The 14,439-nt window shown below is 43.4% G+C and overlaps 1 protein-coding gene across 1 annotated transcript in view; it reads right to left on the bottom strand.

Annotated features, from left to right (window-relative positions):
• Positions 1–9,083, bottom strand: part of prmt3 (protein arginine methyltransferase 3) — a 56,929-nt gene extending 47,846 nt beyond the window's left edge. The window contains exons 1-7 of the mRNA XM_027281766.1: positions 8,987–9,083; positions 8,856–8,905; positions 7,664–7,769; positions 6,047–6,212; positions 5,397–5,538; positions 2,743–2,808; positions 905–1,026 (exon numbers count right to left, since the gene is read on the bottom strand). Coding sequence (XP_027137567.1) covers positions 905–1,026; positions 2,743–2,808; positions 5,397–5,538; positions 6,047–6,212; positions 7,664–7,769; positions 8,856–8,879 — 626 coding nt within the window. The 5' untranslated portion in view covers positions 8,880–8,905; positions 8,987–9,083. The remainder of the gene's footprint in view (positions 1–904; positions 1,027–2,742; positions 2,809–5,396; positions 5,539–6,046; positions 6,213–7,663; positions 7,770–8,855; positions 8,906–8,986) is intronic.
• Positions 9,084–14,439: the final 5,356 nt, after the last annotated feature.

Genomic DNA, 14,439 nt, shown 5'->3' on the forward strand with positions numbered 1-14,439 from the left:
ACATCTAGATTTTCATTTAAACTTTGCCGACGTGGAGACAGGAGATGGATGCTCCTGCCTAACCAACAGGAGCCACTTTAATTACAATCCTGATATTAACATCAAGAGGAAGTGATGGACACACAAAGACCGGCCGCATGCGCGCAGGAAGAAAAGCTTTAAAATCACAACCCAAGCAAAGAAGCCGAGTGCTGTGCGTCCGTTTCTGTATGTATACGTGTGTGTGCGTACATGTTTAAGTGTGTATAGGGGCTTACACGTCTTTCTTTAGTTGAATCTTCACCGCTGGCGAACCTGCGACACAGCTTGCATGCCAAAAACACACTCCAACAGCGAGTCAGTGGGCTGTAAAATTAAAACGTCGCTTTCCTTCAGCAGACCCTGTTGTTTTGCTTATACGACACTCTCTTACATAACGGTAATAATGGCAGTCATAATGGCCCCTAACTCAAAAAAATGCATTTTAGAGGCTCGGGGTGTGATGGAGGAAGTGGCTGCAGGTAGATGGAGGGACGGTGGAGGCTCTGGTGGAGGTAAATGACTCCACTGTGGCGAAGGAGCTGCTGGTAAACTGGAAACTCAGCAGCACCTGAAAATGGACTGCGGACTGAATTAAAAGGTACCAGCAGGGGGTCATCTACATGTTTGGTTTTGTTGGTGTGTGTGTGTGTGTGTGTGTGTGTGTGACTGCGGACCTTGGAGCTGAAGCTACTGCAGGGGAAGAAGAGGCGAGGGGTGAATGAGTCAGAGCGCTGGTGTAAATTACGTGCATTACGGCCACGCGACTGACAGCAACTCTATTGAAGTCAACCAGCTGCAACAAATAAAAGGTGGCTGGAGGTCACAGAGACCTCTATACTCCGCACAATCCTCTGCAGCAAACGCAGGGAATACTGTCTCTCACCTGACTATGTCCATGGCCTGATAGATGATTTCTGATTGGTCGACTGCTATGACCTTCTTGGCCCCCGATCTGGCGGCGAACATGGACAGTATGCCGGTCCCGCAGCCCACGTCGAGCACGACCTGCAGGGTCGAGAGATGAAGCGGTGGGAGGGCGGCTTTGAAAAAAATGAATTCTTCACAAATCATTGGTTTTTATAGTTCAAGAGAAGGTTTATGAAAAAAAGTTTGTTAACAAACGAGAAGAAAAATAGCTTTTGACCAAAGGATCAGATAGGAAGAGTTTAGTGGGTGTAGTTTCAGGAGGAGCTGCAACACTGTAAAAAAAAAGAAATATACCAACTTTTTTCTATATCTTCCATCTATAGTCAGCCTTTACTGACCAACAGAAAGAGGTTTTGTTACGTCATCCATGTAGTATAGATAGAAGGAGGATAGCTTTGGTCGAATAATATAAGTTTTGAGACAAGGGTAGACGATAAACTGCACGGACGTCAGTGTCAGCTGACCATCAAACTGGATTATGCTGATTTCCATCTATCTAAAATGGTGAAATGGGTTTGATGAGGCTAGTATGCTGTGTGGAAACATGTAGGACAGCCTTGTTATTGATAGTTTACAAACTGAGGTAGACATAAACAGGAGAGTCGAGGCTCAGAGCCACAAACAGTTCACGTACATGATGAATACATGACTGTGTAAACATAGATTTTCATTTCGGGTCCTAAATGTACCTCCATCAACCTCCTGAAGAAACATTTTTTGGGCAGTGATGATGTTTTACAGTACGTGCTCCATAAAGTCAAAGCATTACATTTCAGCCACGGATCATCACATCTTATGAGCTCCTTTGAGTCGAAGTGTTTTAACAGTAGACTGCATCCATGCGATGTTTCTAAAGTTTCTAAAGTTGTGTTATAATAAACTGGAATTACATTCTCGTGTTACTTTGTTGGAAAATCAAAACAAGTAGGTTAAAAATGGTTGCACATTGGAGATTGTACGTCTAAAACTACCAAGAGATCTCCGGCTGCTTTGGCTTCCACGTCTGTACGAACATCTGAAGTCCAGATGGTGTGTATGTTCGTCCATCCTTCCACACCTTCACTGATCAGACTGCTTCTTTTTCACTCCAGCTATTATAATTTTTATCCTCTCTATTTCAGGTTCCCATAGGTTACACTTAATTTGTTCGTCTTCGCCTCCGACTGGAGGCACAGCTGCGATGACTCTATATGTGTAACGCCGGGTTTTTATGTGCGTCTCTATTTAAGATAACTTCCCTGGAAGCGTCCCGCTGCCTTTACGGCTTCACACCTCTGACTCGACACTAACGCTCCTTCCTTCCTATCATCTTAACAAGAAGATCCCGTTTTGTTCTCCATCTACGGCTTCCTGTAGAAGGTGACACGTCGCCTCTTCTGCCTCTGACAGGGATAATGTACGTTCCCATCAACGCAGCCTGCCTCCCTCCTCTGCAGCCTCATCCCAGCACTAACCAGCAGTCGCCCATATAATGGATGGTCATGATACAGGCCGCTGCTTCCTGCAACTAAAGGCAATGGAAAAGAGATTTCTTTTTTTTTTTTTTTGGGTGGGGGTTGTTATGGGCTTGGTGGTGGATTGCATGTGTCTGTTATCAGCACGCTGCAGTCGACATTTGCGGCGCTAATAAAAACCACACTGTGTTTTATATCAGACACCATCACCTTGTTAATTGTCCATCCTGCAAAACGCACGTGTCTATTTCTGTTAATGGGCTCGACTGTACATTAAAGCAGCCGCCGCCCTGCGCGTACTGTATGCGTACGTCAATAAACACACATCAGTTTGCCTCACCTTGTCTTTGAACGCCTCTGGGTTGCGGTACATGAAGTCGCGGTAACTCTCCGTGCGCACTTTGTCCTGTGGAGAGAATATTCAAAAAAATGAACAACCATACACGACAACACCAGAGTGAAAGAGTTCAAAAAATAACCAGAAATCACATAAATTATTCAAATAAGGCCCCTCGGGCCTCTCGGGGGTTGAGGTAAGGGTTAATAAATCTAACCTCCGGATGATTTGTGCTTCACGACTTCTTGTATTACAATGCTTATGCTGTAAGGTGAATCCAACACCGGCCTTATCACGCCTCCGTTGGGGAAAAACAAATCTCGAGAGCGTGCCATGTAAAGCTTTTTTCCACACAGGTGCAGATAACAGCAGATCAAAACAGACTGCAGAGACGGGGGGTGGGGTGAGAGGGGGTTCTTACAGTTTTCAGAGCAAATCTACGGGATAAATACAACCGAGAGAGACCCTGATATTTTTCTAGCGGAGGTCAGGTCAGGACCTGCTAATTAACCTGCCAGTCAAATGTGCCCACAAACCCCCAGCACCCCGCCTCCGGAGGAAAAGCTTCAGTAATATGTGTTACTGCGACGTACAGTGGGAGGTTGGACGTTTGATTTAATACATGGTTTAAACAGAATCTGGATTTTTTTTCAAGATGTTTTACACACAAAAGTAAGTTTTCCACTAGAAGATCATTACAGCAACGTGACGATGATGAGCAGAGAGTCATTCAGTATTAAGCCCTGATATTTGTGTCATTCAGCTGTGACACAGTCGTAAAGGGGAAACACAAGTTTACTCTATATCGCAGCAGAGCAACAACAAAACCCAACAGCAGCAGCCAACGCTCTGGGCAGAGAAAGAAAGGAGAAAGTAACATTTGCCAAATTTACACAGAGGTCCAAATAACAAAGAATATTTGAATGCTTCAAACATTTTTATAATGTTTCTAACTAAACAACATTTATAGTTTCTTTGGTCTTGGAGATTGGAGACTTCTTTACCGTATTGCAGGTCAGGGACATAATGATGAAGAAGACCATGACTTTAGATAATAGTCACATGATTTGGCCAACTGAGACTGCTTTGACTAAACTCAGTCGTTTGGACTTTGTGTCCCATCACTTACATTGTACATACTACCATATGAATACTGTTTTGAAGATGAGCTTAAAATGTCCATTAAAGCAACACTGGGTGACTGTTCTACCATAAAGAAACAGATTTTAAAACATTTTGATGCCACGCTGACTGCTTGTTGACCTGCAGGCTTGTTCATGCACTGTTTAACTTTGTGCTCCGGGTACGATCTCCCGTGTGTAGCACTTTACGGCACACACCGCCAACTGTTTCACTGATTTTAGTAAATCTACATCATATTTTAAGGCTTCAAACTCTGTGATTTACAGAGTTTGGGGATGGACAATGAAGTAAACTGCTTCTTACTGTAGCTGCCGTTAGCTTATGCTACCTGAGTTTGTCAGATGGGCTGTGTTTGTACCACGGATGTTTGTTTTTTTTTTTTTGGACCAACGGAAAGAAGAAGAAGAAGAAGAAGAAGAAGAAGAAGAAGAAGAAGAAGAAGTTTTCAGGTCTGTGAATGCTGGGGAGCGGGAGCTGGTGTCGTGCCAGAACCCGAGTTGTGGGCAACGTAACCAGGCTCAGCAGCCAGGAGTAAATTTGGGGTTGGCGAGAGCCTCAAAGACAGATGCCGAGCTGGGCTTCTTGCTGTTGGACTAGTTTTGTTGTCCTTGCTTGATGTTTGGCTGTTCGCAAAGTTGTCGACTCGCTGGTTTGTGATCAAATGCACGTGTAGAGCTGAACATATTTACCACAGTGCGATTGAAAAGTGGAACTGTGGGTGCTAAATTGCAATAATTTCCACCTAATGTTGCTCTCAGACAACGTTCTTTAGAAGAAGACTTTAATTAAACACTGATTGGCCATAATCCATTTTTATTAAGTCATTAATAATTTTGTCAACGACAAAGCAAAAGTTGATTCATTTTAAAGAAGCATGATGTATATCGGACTCCCCTCTCTCATGAACACACGGCGTGCGTCAGAGGTGATGCGCTCGACGCCGACCTGTGAGAAGAGTTTGACCACGTTCCACCGCAAAGCTCCTCGGTCACGTGCTCCCGGCCTGCTCCCTCCCGAGGCTCTGATGGAGTTTACAGCCTGACGCACGCACACCACGCAAAACTTAACGGCGCTTAGCACCAATCAGGACGGCCGACAGGAATATGTCTAAGCACTGCGGTAAGTAGAACGGGAAGGGAGGAGACAGAGCTGAACACACACACACACACACACACACACACACACACTCAATCCCCTCGGCTTGCTGGCACTTTTAGCGCTTCAGCAGTGTAAAAATTAATTTCCATGTTTCGAGCATTCACCGCGCATGCCGGCGTCTCGCATGAGAGCTCAGCGCTTATTGCTGATTTGTCACTTTTGAGAAAGTGTCTTGTCCTCAGTATCAACGTGTGCATAAAGATGATCGCTTTCATCTACGTGCTACATCGAAACCTTTCAGCCAAGACGCGCGCTGATGAGCACACTTTTTGCTCTGCAGAGACTGCTCACAAAAGTGTAAAGAGACCTGGTCAGTGTGTGTGTGTCCTCTGTGTGTGTGTTTGCATAACTCAGACCTTCAGCATCTCCTCGTGGATGCCATAATGGCCGTAGGAGCTGAAGTAGGCCTCGTCCTCGTCCTCTCGGAGCTCGGCCACGGCGCCCAGTTGACCGGGCTTGCTGGTTTCTGCGTTCAGCACCAGACCCTGAGCCAGCAGCCTTGAAAAGGAAGACCGAGTGAGATCTGAATTTAACTTGTCATATTAGGCTGCGAGACAAAAACGCAGCGACCGGAGAGCAGAAAAGCACACACAACCTTCATGCAGGACGTAGCAGTAAATGGAGGAGATGGGAGGCATCCATCTTTTTAACTCTCTCCCACCCCACCCCCCCTCCACCTCACTCTTTCTGTAATTTTCCCTTATTGCCCCCTCCCCTACCTCCCCTCCTCACTTTAACCTCCATGCTGCAGTGGAATTTTCCCTTCCCTTCCCTTTTTTTTTATTTTTTTTATCTTTCCCCTTCCTCCAAACTTCTTCCACAAGGTACCCGAGTTGATGCTTCTGCTATACTGGGTTCACTGTGTCCCCCTACTGGCTGCAGGAGGGTAGTGCAGCAGTAAAGCGGCACACTGAGCACACTGAAAAGAACATGAAAAGAAAAAACAAGACTGACGAGAAATCAACAATTAGAACCTCAACACACGTAGATTATATATTAAGCTGACTTGAGTTTGTGCAGGTCGTCCATGGCTCTGGCCAGCGCCTCCTCTGAAAGACGGGCCCTCTCCTCTGCGGCCTGCGCCCTCTGCAGGAGTGCATCATGGGACCCGGCCCCGGACGACTGGCATGTCGGCCGACTGGAGCCTTCGCAGCCGCAGAGCTCCTCAGGGTCTGCCAACACAGAGAAGGGGAGACGGACAGAGATATAAAAACATGCAGGCTGAACATGAAGACTTGCTGTTATTAGGGGGGGTGTATAGATTTTTGTCTTTTTGTTTTCATGCACTGCATGTTTTCTGGATTTTAGACAGCTGCTCCCACGTGCATGAAAGGGATTGAATGAAGTGAAGTGAACTGACCTGAGGTGCAGAGAACTGAAGTGAGCAGATACGAAATCAGACTCAATTTATCTCGATCATTTTTTTAAGATTTAAGATTTTTCCTCTCAGAATTCTTTTTTATCTTTAAGCACTTACCCACAAGGTGTCCAGTGCGGTTTAACAAAACATCATCACAGATTTTCAGCAGATAAAATGCAGCACAAGCCCAAATGTCAGTTACAAACATCATCAGACATCAGGGGATTCTCTCCAAAGCTGCTCAACATCAAATCAGAGAGACCGAAGAAGCACGTCAACTCTTGCTTCTTCTCAACCAGGTAATCTGTCACTCCGCTGACTCTCTCTGCTGCTTGCCTGAGCGGGATTGTGCGGAACTTAATCATCGACTGCGGTATAAGCAGCTGAAGCTGAAGCTGACTGAGAGACAGTAGCTACACCAGAACAATGACAAATACAAAAATTTAACAAGGAACACAGAATAACTCCATCTGTTAATGTAATCATTGTTCTGAAGGTCCAAACATGAAGCACGGGAACCAAACAAGATTCGTTGATGGTGTTAAAGCTGCATTTCTCGTGAACAGAAGACTTTGGTCAGACAAGTAACAGAATAGAATAAAAACTTTTTACATACATAGGCCTGAAATACATCCACGCGCACACACAGGAGGTGAACTGACACCTCTCCAGCTACCAGTCCACCCTCCATACTTTGGTCCATGCTGGACTTGAACCGGCCACCCTCCGGTTCCCAAGACAAACTGCACGATCATGATTCACGAGGCCTGATTGTTACCAAGCGTGTTTTATATTTGTGTTGGTGGTCATGTAGTGAGAGAGGTCACGCAGGCAGGCTCTCCATCATGGCTAACATCAGTAACGGGACGTGTCCTCTGTCGGGTGCTCGTGAGGTCATTGAACAGCATCTGGAACTCGTCAGAGTTTTGTGGAGCTCAATCCGACAATCTGACGAGCACGTCCACTTTTCAGAGTGTGGAGGTGAGAAAGGAGTACGGATTGAAACTTCTCCCTTAAGCTCTCTTTTTATATTCTTCACACAACCACTTCTGTCACTTTCAGTGCAACACCATAAACACTTTCCACTAACCTGCAGTGTGCATCCTTATCCCCATTTCTACTATTCAGCACTTCCCCTTTCTACGAGGACAGGCTGTGTGACCATTCGAAAAAAAAAAAAAATACTTCATCTTCATCTACATCTAAGAACAGACGTAGCTGTTGAGATTGTTCAATTAAAAACAAAGTTATGAGTGGCTGTACCTGTCTGCAGCAGGGGGTCGTCCTGTTGGACCGGTCGCAGGAAGTCTTCACTCTCCCAGGGTAAGGGAGCGTCTGGCAGCGCCGTCAGACACGATGCGTCACATTTCTATAAACAGATTTGTTTAGAAAGAAAATCCAAAACCGTACGTCAACTCTTTGATTTACAGAGTTTCCTGGTGGACATTAAAGTAAACTGCTTCCAACGGTAGCTGCTGTTAGCCCAGTTAGTTAGCTGTGCTGCCCGGACTGTGAGCTCAGAGCATCGGGGGGGAGTGTAAATCATTTGAGTCAGGGTCGTCCGTTTCGGCCCCGTCGGGGAAGGCAGAGAAGTTAACCCAGATCCCAGATCAGAAACTCAGACTCTGCCTGAAATGTCTCTGAAACTGAGAGACTATCCAGGCGGATTCATGGACTGAACTCTGATCCTCTACCTGTGTGTGTGTTCTGGCTTTATTCTTTATTTATCAAAGGATAACCCCTTGAGATGTATCATCTCATTTTCGAGGGGGTCCTTGTTGCCAACAGAGATATACAATGTTTACAGACGATACAAAGACGCAGACACCCATTCACCACAATGCTCCAATAGGCCCCTCCCCCATACATATACATGGACAAAATAAGAATGACACAGAACACAACTGCAGCGATATAAAAGCAAAACTAGGGCTATTTTTATACATATGCACACATGCACACAGAGCACTTATGCATGCCCACCTATAGATAAAATCAAAAACAAGAACAGGATGTTTGGAAGTGAGTAAGTAGAGAGGATTTAAAGTGATGAAAGGAGGTTATAGACCTAATCGTGCAAGGGAGATTATTCCAGTCTGCTGGGGCTTTAGATTTAAATGCATGTCGACCAATTTCTTTGTTAATTCGTGGAGTAAGAAAGAAAAGTTGATCAGTATGCCTTAAATTGTATTGTGAGCTGAGTGGAATCAGATATTGTTTCAAATAGGAAGGAAAATTTAAGTAGTTGCACTTAAAAATGAGTAGTAACCAGTGAACATGCCTCCAGGACTTGGGGGCCAGCCAGTTTAAAGACTGGTACATCTGGCAGTGACGTGTATTATAAGGACACCTCAGTACAAAGCTACACAGAGGCTTTGTTTAGTTCATGTAAGTGGCTCAACAGCGATAAAGCATCACAGAGCAAGAGGCCAACAGACAAGAGCGCGGTACTCACTGTCGACCGGATGAAGTTGATCATCTTGATGTAACCGTAGTCATCCAAATCTAAAAGAGGAAGAGAAAAGAAGTTTCAGCTACGTCGACAAACCGACCCGACGGTCTGGTTCCTCGTCAGTTTCTACTCACTGTGTCTTCTTATCACGTCTGCGAGGTTGAGCTGATGTTCAGCTGTGCAGTGCTGCAGGGTGGCAGACACAGAGCTCAGCAACCTGAAACACAGAAACACACACACACACACACATTAAACACTTGTTGTGGTTCTCCAGTTTCAGATGATTTCATCTTTTTGCCGTACGTCACCGTCCTCGACCAGAGAGAGGACAGTGACGAGACAGAGTTTCTGTCCAACAACGGGCCGCTGGGTGAAAAGTCGGACTGAATGATGACGGCGTAATCATCGGCTGATCTCAATACCTCAGCAAACTAGAACGGCACTCCACCACGGCCGATAGCGCAGCGTGCCGTGATATACAAATCTGTATTAGAAGTGAACTATCTCGCCATGTGAAAAAAAATTCATTCATCCAGCCGGACGATGATTTAAATCAACCAATCAACCACAGACAGATGACACAGCACACGCCGCTCTGGGGCACAACAAACAAAGCCAGAAAAATCCTTTATTGGAACAATTTGAACTTCTGTCCTGATCTGCTGGTTTGCTTGAAATGAGGAAAGGAAAGAAAAAAACACCACCTCCACCCTGGCCGACCTTTTTTTTTTTTACACCGCCTGCATCAGCAGTTCATGCATACAGTCCCCGAGGCGGCTCAGGAGCTTATGTGGGTGAACTGAACTTTTGTTTTTCGGAGTTTATGAGTCAGTTTTTAAAAAAGTTTTTTGTTGCAAACACATCTCAGATCTTCACAGCACAGAGAGATTTTGTCACATGCAGCATTTTCCTCTAACGTCCTCTCAATATTTCAGCTGCTTTTCTATGTTATGTAGATTGTGACTCAGCATCATTTATTGTTTTAAATTACTAAATACTGACCAGCCATAAAACTTTCCTTTTTTTCCACATCTTATCGTATTTGACATGATTTCTTCTGTTGTGATTTATTTGTTTTTTTTGTTGCTTTGTGTGCATTGTAGCACTTTGAGATTTGATTCAAATGTAAAGTGCATTATAAATTAAACTTATTATTATTATTATTATGAAGCTTCATTAACAGTATGAAGCTTCATCAACAGACCACAGTATGAAGCTTCATTAACAGTATGAAGCTTCATCAACAGACCACAGTATGAAGCTTCATAAACAGTATGAAGCTCTATCAACAGTATGAAGCTTCATCAACAGACCACAGTATGAAGCTTCATTAACAGTATGAAGCTTCATCAACAGACCACAGTATGAAGCTTCATCTGTGTGATAACAAACTTATTTGCTTACAGGTAAATAAAATTAATTAATTTATTTAAAAAAATGGTTTTGTTCATTCAAGCCACACCAAATACTCTTTTTTGTACAAATAAACAATAAACCTGACTAATAAGGGTTTAGACCAGTGGTTCTTAACCTGGGTTCGATTGAACCCTAGGGGTTCGGTGAGTCGGTCTCGGGGTTCGGTGGTTTGTTACAACATATCTTTGTGAGCAACGTTTTCGAGGATGCTGGATAAAAAACTAAAAAAAAGGAAAACAGACTTTGCTGTGAAAATGACATGAGACTGGCACTTGCCAAGGTGAAGCCACGCATATCTAACTGGTCTCTCAAAGGCAACCGCAGAAGTCACACTGAGGTAAGTTGTTGTGAGTTCCGCACTGTGTTGGTTTTGTTATTTGAACAAGGTGTGTGTTAATGCACGGTTCATTTTGTGCACCAGTAAAAAAAAAACATATTTTATTTTTTACTAAAGAAGAAGTTTGGTGAATGAGCATATGAAACTGGTGGGGTTCGGTACCTCCAACAAGGTTAAGAACCACTGGTTTAGACTTTTTAACCCTAGAACACTAACGTTGGGTGATTTTCACCCACACAATTCTTGTCATGTGATTTTCATTGTGTTGCTGCTGTCTGAGTTGCATGGGTCCTTGGGTAGCTTCAGGCTGCTCACTGATTTCATTAATGGTTTGTTTTTTACCTCCTCCCATCTTGTTTTTTTCAAGAGGCATGCGTTCGCGTGATTTTCACCCGACGTCAGTGATGTGAGTGCCCTATCTCTCTCACAGCTGTCAGTGATGCAGAAGTCTGTGCCTTCACCAGACAAGGCTCACATGTCCCAGGAATGGTGGACCAAAGAACAAGTTCCCAGCTCCATTATTTTTTTCTGTTGGAAATTTCTCGTTAGGTTACCTGATTTTTCAATTATTTTGCTGCCTTTTTAGGGTCCCCCCTGGTACCCTTTTTTTTTTATGTTTTGTATTTGGGAATTGAGTCTCTTTGGCCTACGTGTTGTCTTTTACTTATCACTGAAACTGTTTTTTCCGGATTTATATTGGGTTCATACCTGCGTTAGTGATGGTGTTTCTAATTTTTGTTAGTGTTCTGGGTTAAACCCCCGCCTGTGTCTGTCGCACACTGCCCTCTTTTCTGGTCTGATTTTGGGTGTTATGTGCTCTTCGGTTGCCGACTAACTATTGTGGCTTAAAGTATTACAGTCTACATCATACGCTTAGGAAATAATGTTTATATAAGTGACTGAGGTACATTCGAATTTCTATTTTATTTATTTCTTTGGTACAGTTGACACAGAACAGGTGATTACTGACAGATTTACCACTCCGTGTTTTTTATTTTCAAAATTTGGTGGGTGGGCCTTTAGTCCCATGGATATTGTCTCTAGTTTGCGCTTAATCTTCAAATTAAGGTTCTTCTTGTTTGCCTTTACGTGTGTATGTCAAAAATATAATATACCATAGACAGACAGATAAGGCTAAGTTACAACCACAGACCCTATTGGGAGCTATGGGCCCCTTTAGACTTTAATACTGAATAATACTAATACTGGAAACAGCTACCTGATGTGCCTGAAAACAACAGTAAAGTTGCATACAACCAAAACAAAGAGCTGAAAGACACTAAAACACTCTGTCCTCTGTGGGTTAAAGGTGGGGTCAGCTTTGAAGTCATTATGACTGACTTCATTCTGACACACCGTTGTTGTATAACAGTTTACAGTATTGAACCGAACAACGCTCTGTGTGGAGGCATGGTGACTTTGAAGCTGTTATGGTGACATCAAATATAAGACATGTAGACTGGGGGATTAATAATTCTGGCATTTTATTGTCTTTTTACACAAACACAGTGAATTAAATTTCATTATTGGAGCTAAATTCATCCAGAAAAACATTTCACTCAAGCAGACACAGGGTGTAAGATGTTGCCAGTTGATGCCTTTGTTCCGGAGCTCAGGTGTCTAATGCGGGGATCTGAGCCGCTCTTATAAGCGGAGAGGGGGGGGCGTGGACGTGCCTCCTGTCCGGGGCTCGACGTCACTCAGGGCCGCTCACTTCCTGCGGCGCGTGGCGGCTCCCTTCTTGTGCTGCAGATGCGCAAAATGCAAAAACAGAGTCATACCTGTGCAGTGAATCTTTAGGTTCATCATGCAGAATACAGGAAGAGACGCAAACCGAAGAATATTATATAATATAATATTATTTTCACTGTTTTATGTTTGCTATTAAAGTTTGTCTGTGCACTTAAACATCTGGAATGAAGCTGTGATGCAGAGTTTATGTTGGCGACTGTGGCTCAGGAGGTAGAAGTCGTCCACTAATCAGTTGATTGGCGGTTCGATCCTCCAACCTGTTCCCGAAGGCCGCGCCATGTATAATGTGTATAAACGATTAACTCCAAAAACTGATGAGCAGTTGTTCACCTTGCATGGCGCCCAATGCCATCAGATATGAATGTTGTTCGGAGTGGTCGGAAGACCAGAAAGGCGCTGTGGTAGTACAGTTCATTTACCGTGTTGATGAAGGGTGTTTTAGTGTCTTTCAGCTCTTTGTTTTGGTTGTGTGCAACTTTATGTTTTTCAGCACATCAGGTAGCTGTTTCCAGTATTAGTATTCAGTATTAAAGTCAAAGGGGCCCATAGCTCCCATAGGGTCTGTGGTTGTAACTTAGCCTTATCTGTCTGTCTATGGTATATTTATATTTTTGACATTACACAGCGTAAACAAACAAGAAGAACCTTATTTTTGCGCAATAGGCCGTGGGACTAAAGGCCACCCCCCAAATTTTGAAAATAAAAAACACGGAGTGGTAAATCTGTCAGTAAATCACCTGTTTCGTGTCAACTGTACCAAAGAAATAAATAAAAAAGAAATTGGAAGTACCTCAGTCACTTTATATAACATTATTTCCTAAGCGTATGATGTAGACTGTAATACTTTAAGCCACAATAGTTTTATGTCTGCAACCTTTTGTTAAATTGAGCATCATTTTATACACCCAAAAATCAGACCAGTATAATTATTGGCATTTTGTGCTGACTAGATCACAGGCGGGTTGGGTTTAACCCTAGACACTAACATTAAAATTAGTAACACCATCACTAACGTCAGTATTTACCAATATAATATCCTGGATAAAATACAGTTTTCATTGATTTATGTAAAAGTACAACACTGTATGCCAAATGTGTACTTTTCTTTAATTTCCCAATATACATAAAATAAATAAAAATGGTACCATGGGGGACCCTTTAAAAGGCAGCAAATAATTGAAAAATCAGGTATCCTTAACGAGAATTTCCTAACAGAAAAAATAATGGAGCTGGGAACTTGTTCTTTGGCCACCCATTCCTGGGACATGTGAGACTGTCTGGGTGAAGGCACAGACTTCCCACTGACAGCTGTGAGAGAGATATGGCCACTCATCACTGACGTCGGGTGAAACACCCGAACACATGCCCTTGAAAAAAACAAGATGGCAGGAGGGAAACAAACAAACCATAATGACATCAGTGAGCAGCCGAAGCTACCCAAGGACCCTGCAACTCAGAACAGCACAACACATGAAAATCACATGACAAAACCGGTGTGGGTGAAAATCACCCAACGTTAGTGTCTAGGGTTAAAAAGTCTAAACAGTGGTTCTTAACCTTGTTGGAGGTACCGAACCCCACCAGTTTCAGTCATTCACCGACCCTTCTTAGTAAAAAATAAAATAGTTTTTTTTTTACTGGTGCAAAAATGAACCGTGCATTAACATCACCTTGTTCAAATAAAAAACCAACACAGTGCATGAACTCACAACACTACCTCAGTGTGACTTCGCTGTTGCCTTTGAGAGACCAGTTCAGAATGCGTGGCTTCACCTTGGCAAGTGCAGTCTCATGTCATATCACAGCAAAGTCTGTTCCTTTTTTTTAGTTTTTATGTCCAGCATCCTCGAAAACATTGCTCACAAAGATATGTTGTAACAAACCACCGAACCCCTGAGACCGACTCACCGAACCCCTAGGGTTCAATCGAACCCAGGTTAAGACCCACTGGTCTAACCCTTATTAGTCAGGTTTTGTTTATTTGTACAAAAAAGAGTATGTGTGGCTTGAAATGAACAAAACCATTTTTTAATAAATTAAATAAATTTATTTTACCTGTAAGCAAATAAAGTTTGTTATCAC

The sequence above is a fragment of the Larimichthys crocea genome, chromosome VIII (assembly GCF_000972845.2).
Source record: "Larimichthys crocea isolate SSNF chromosome VIII, L_crocea_2.0, whole genome shotgun sequence".
In the NCBI taxonomy this organism is placed as follows: domain Eukaryota; kingdom Metazoa; phylum Chordata; class Actinopteri; family Sciaenidae; genus Larimichthys; species Larimichthys crocea.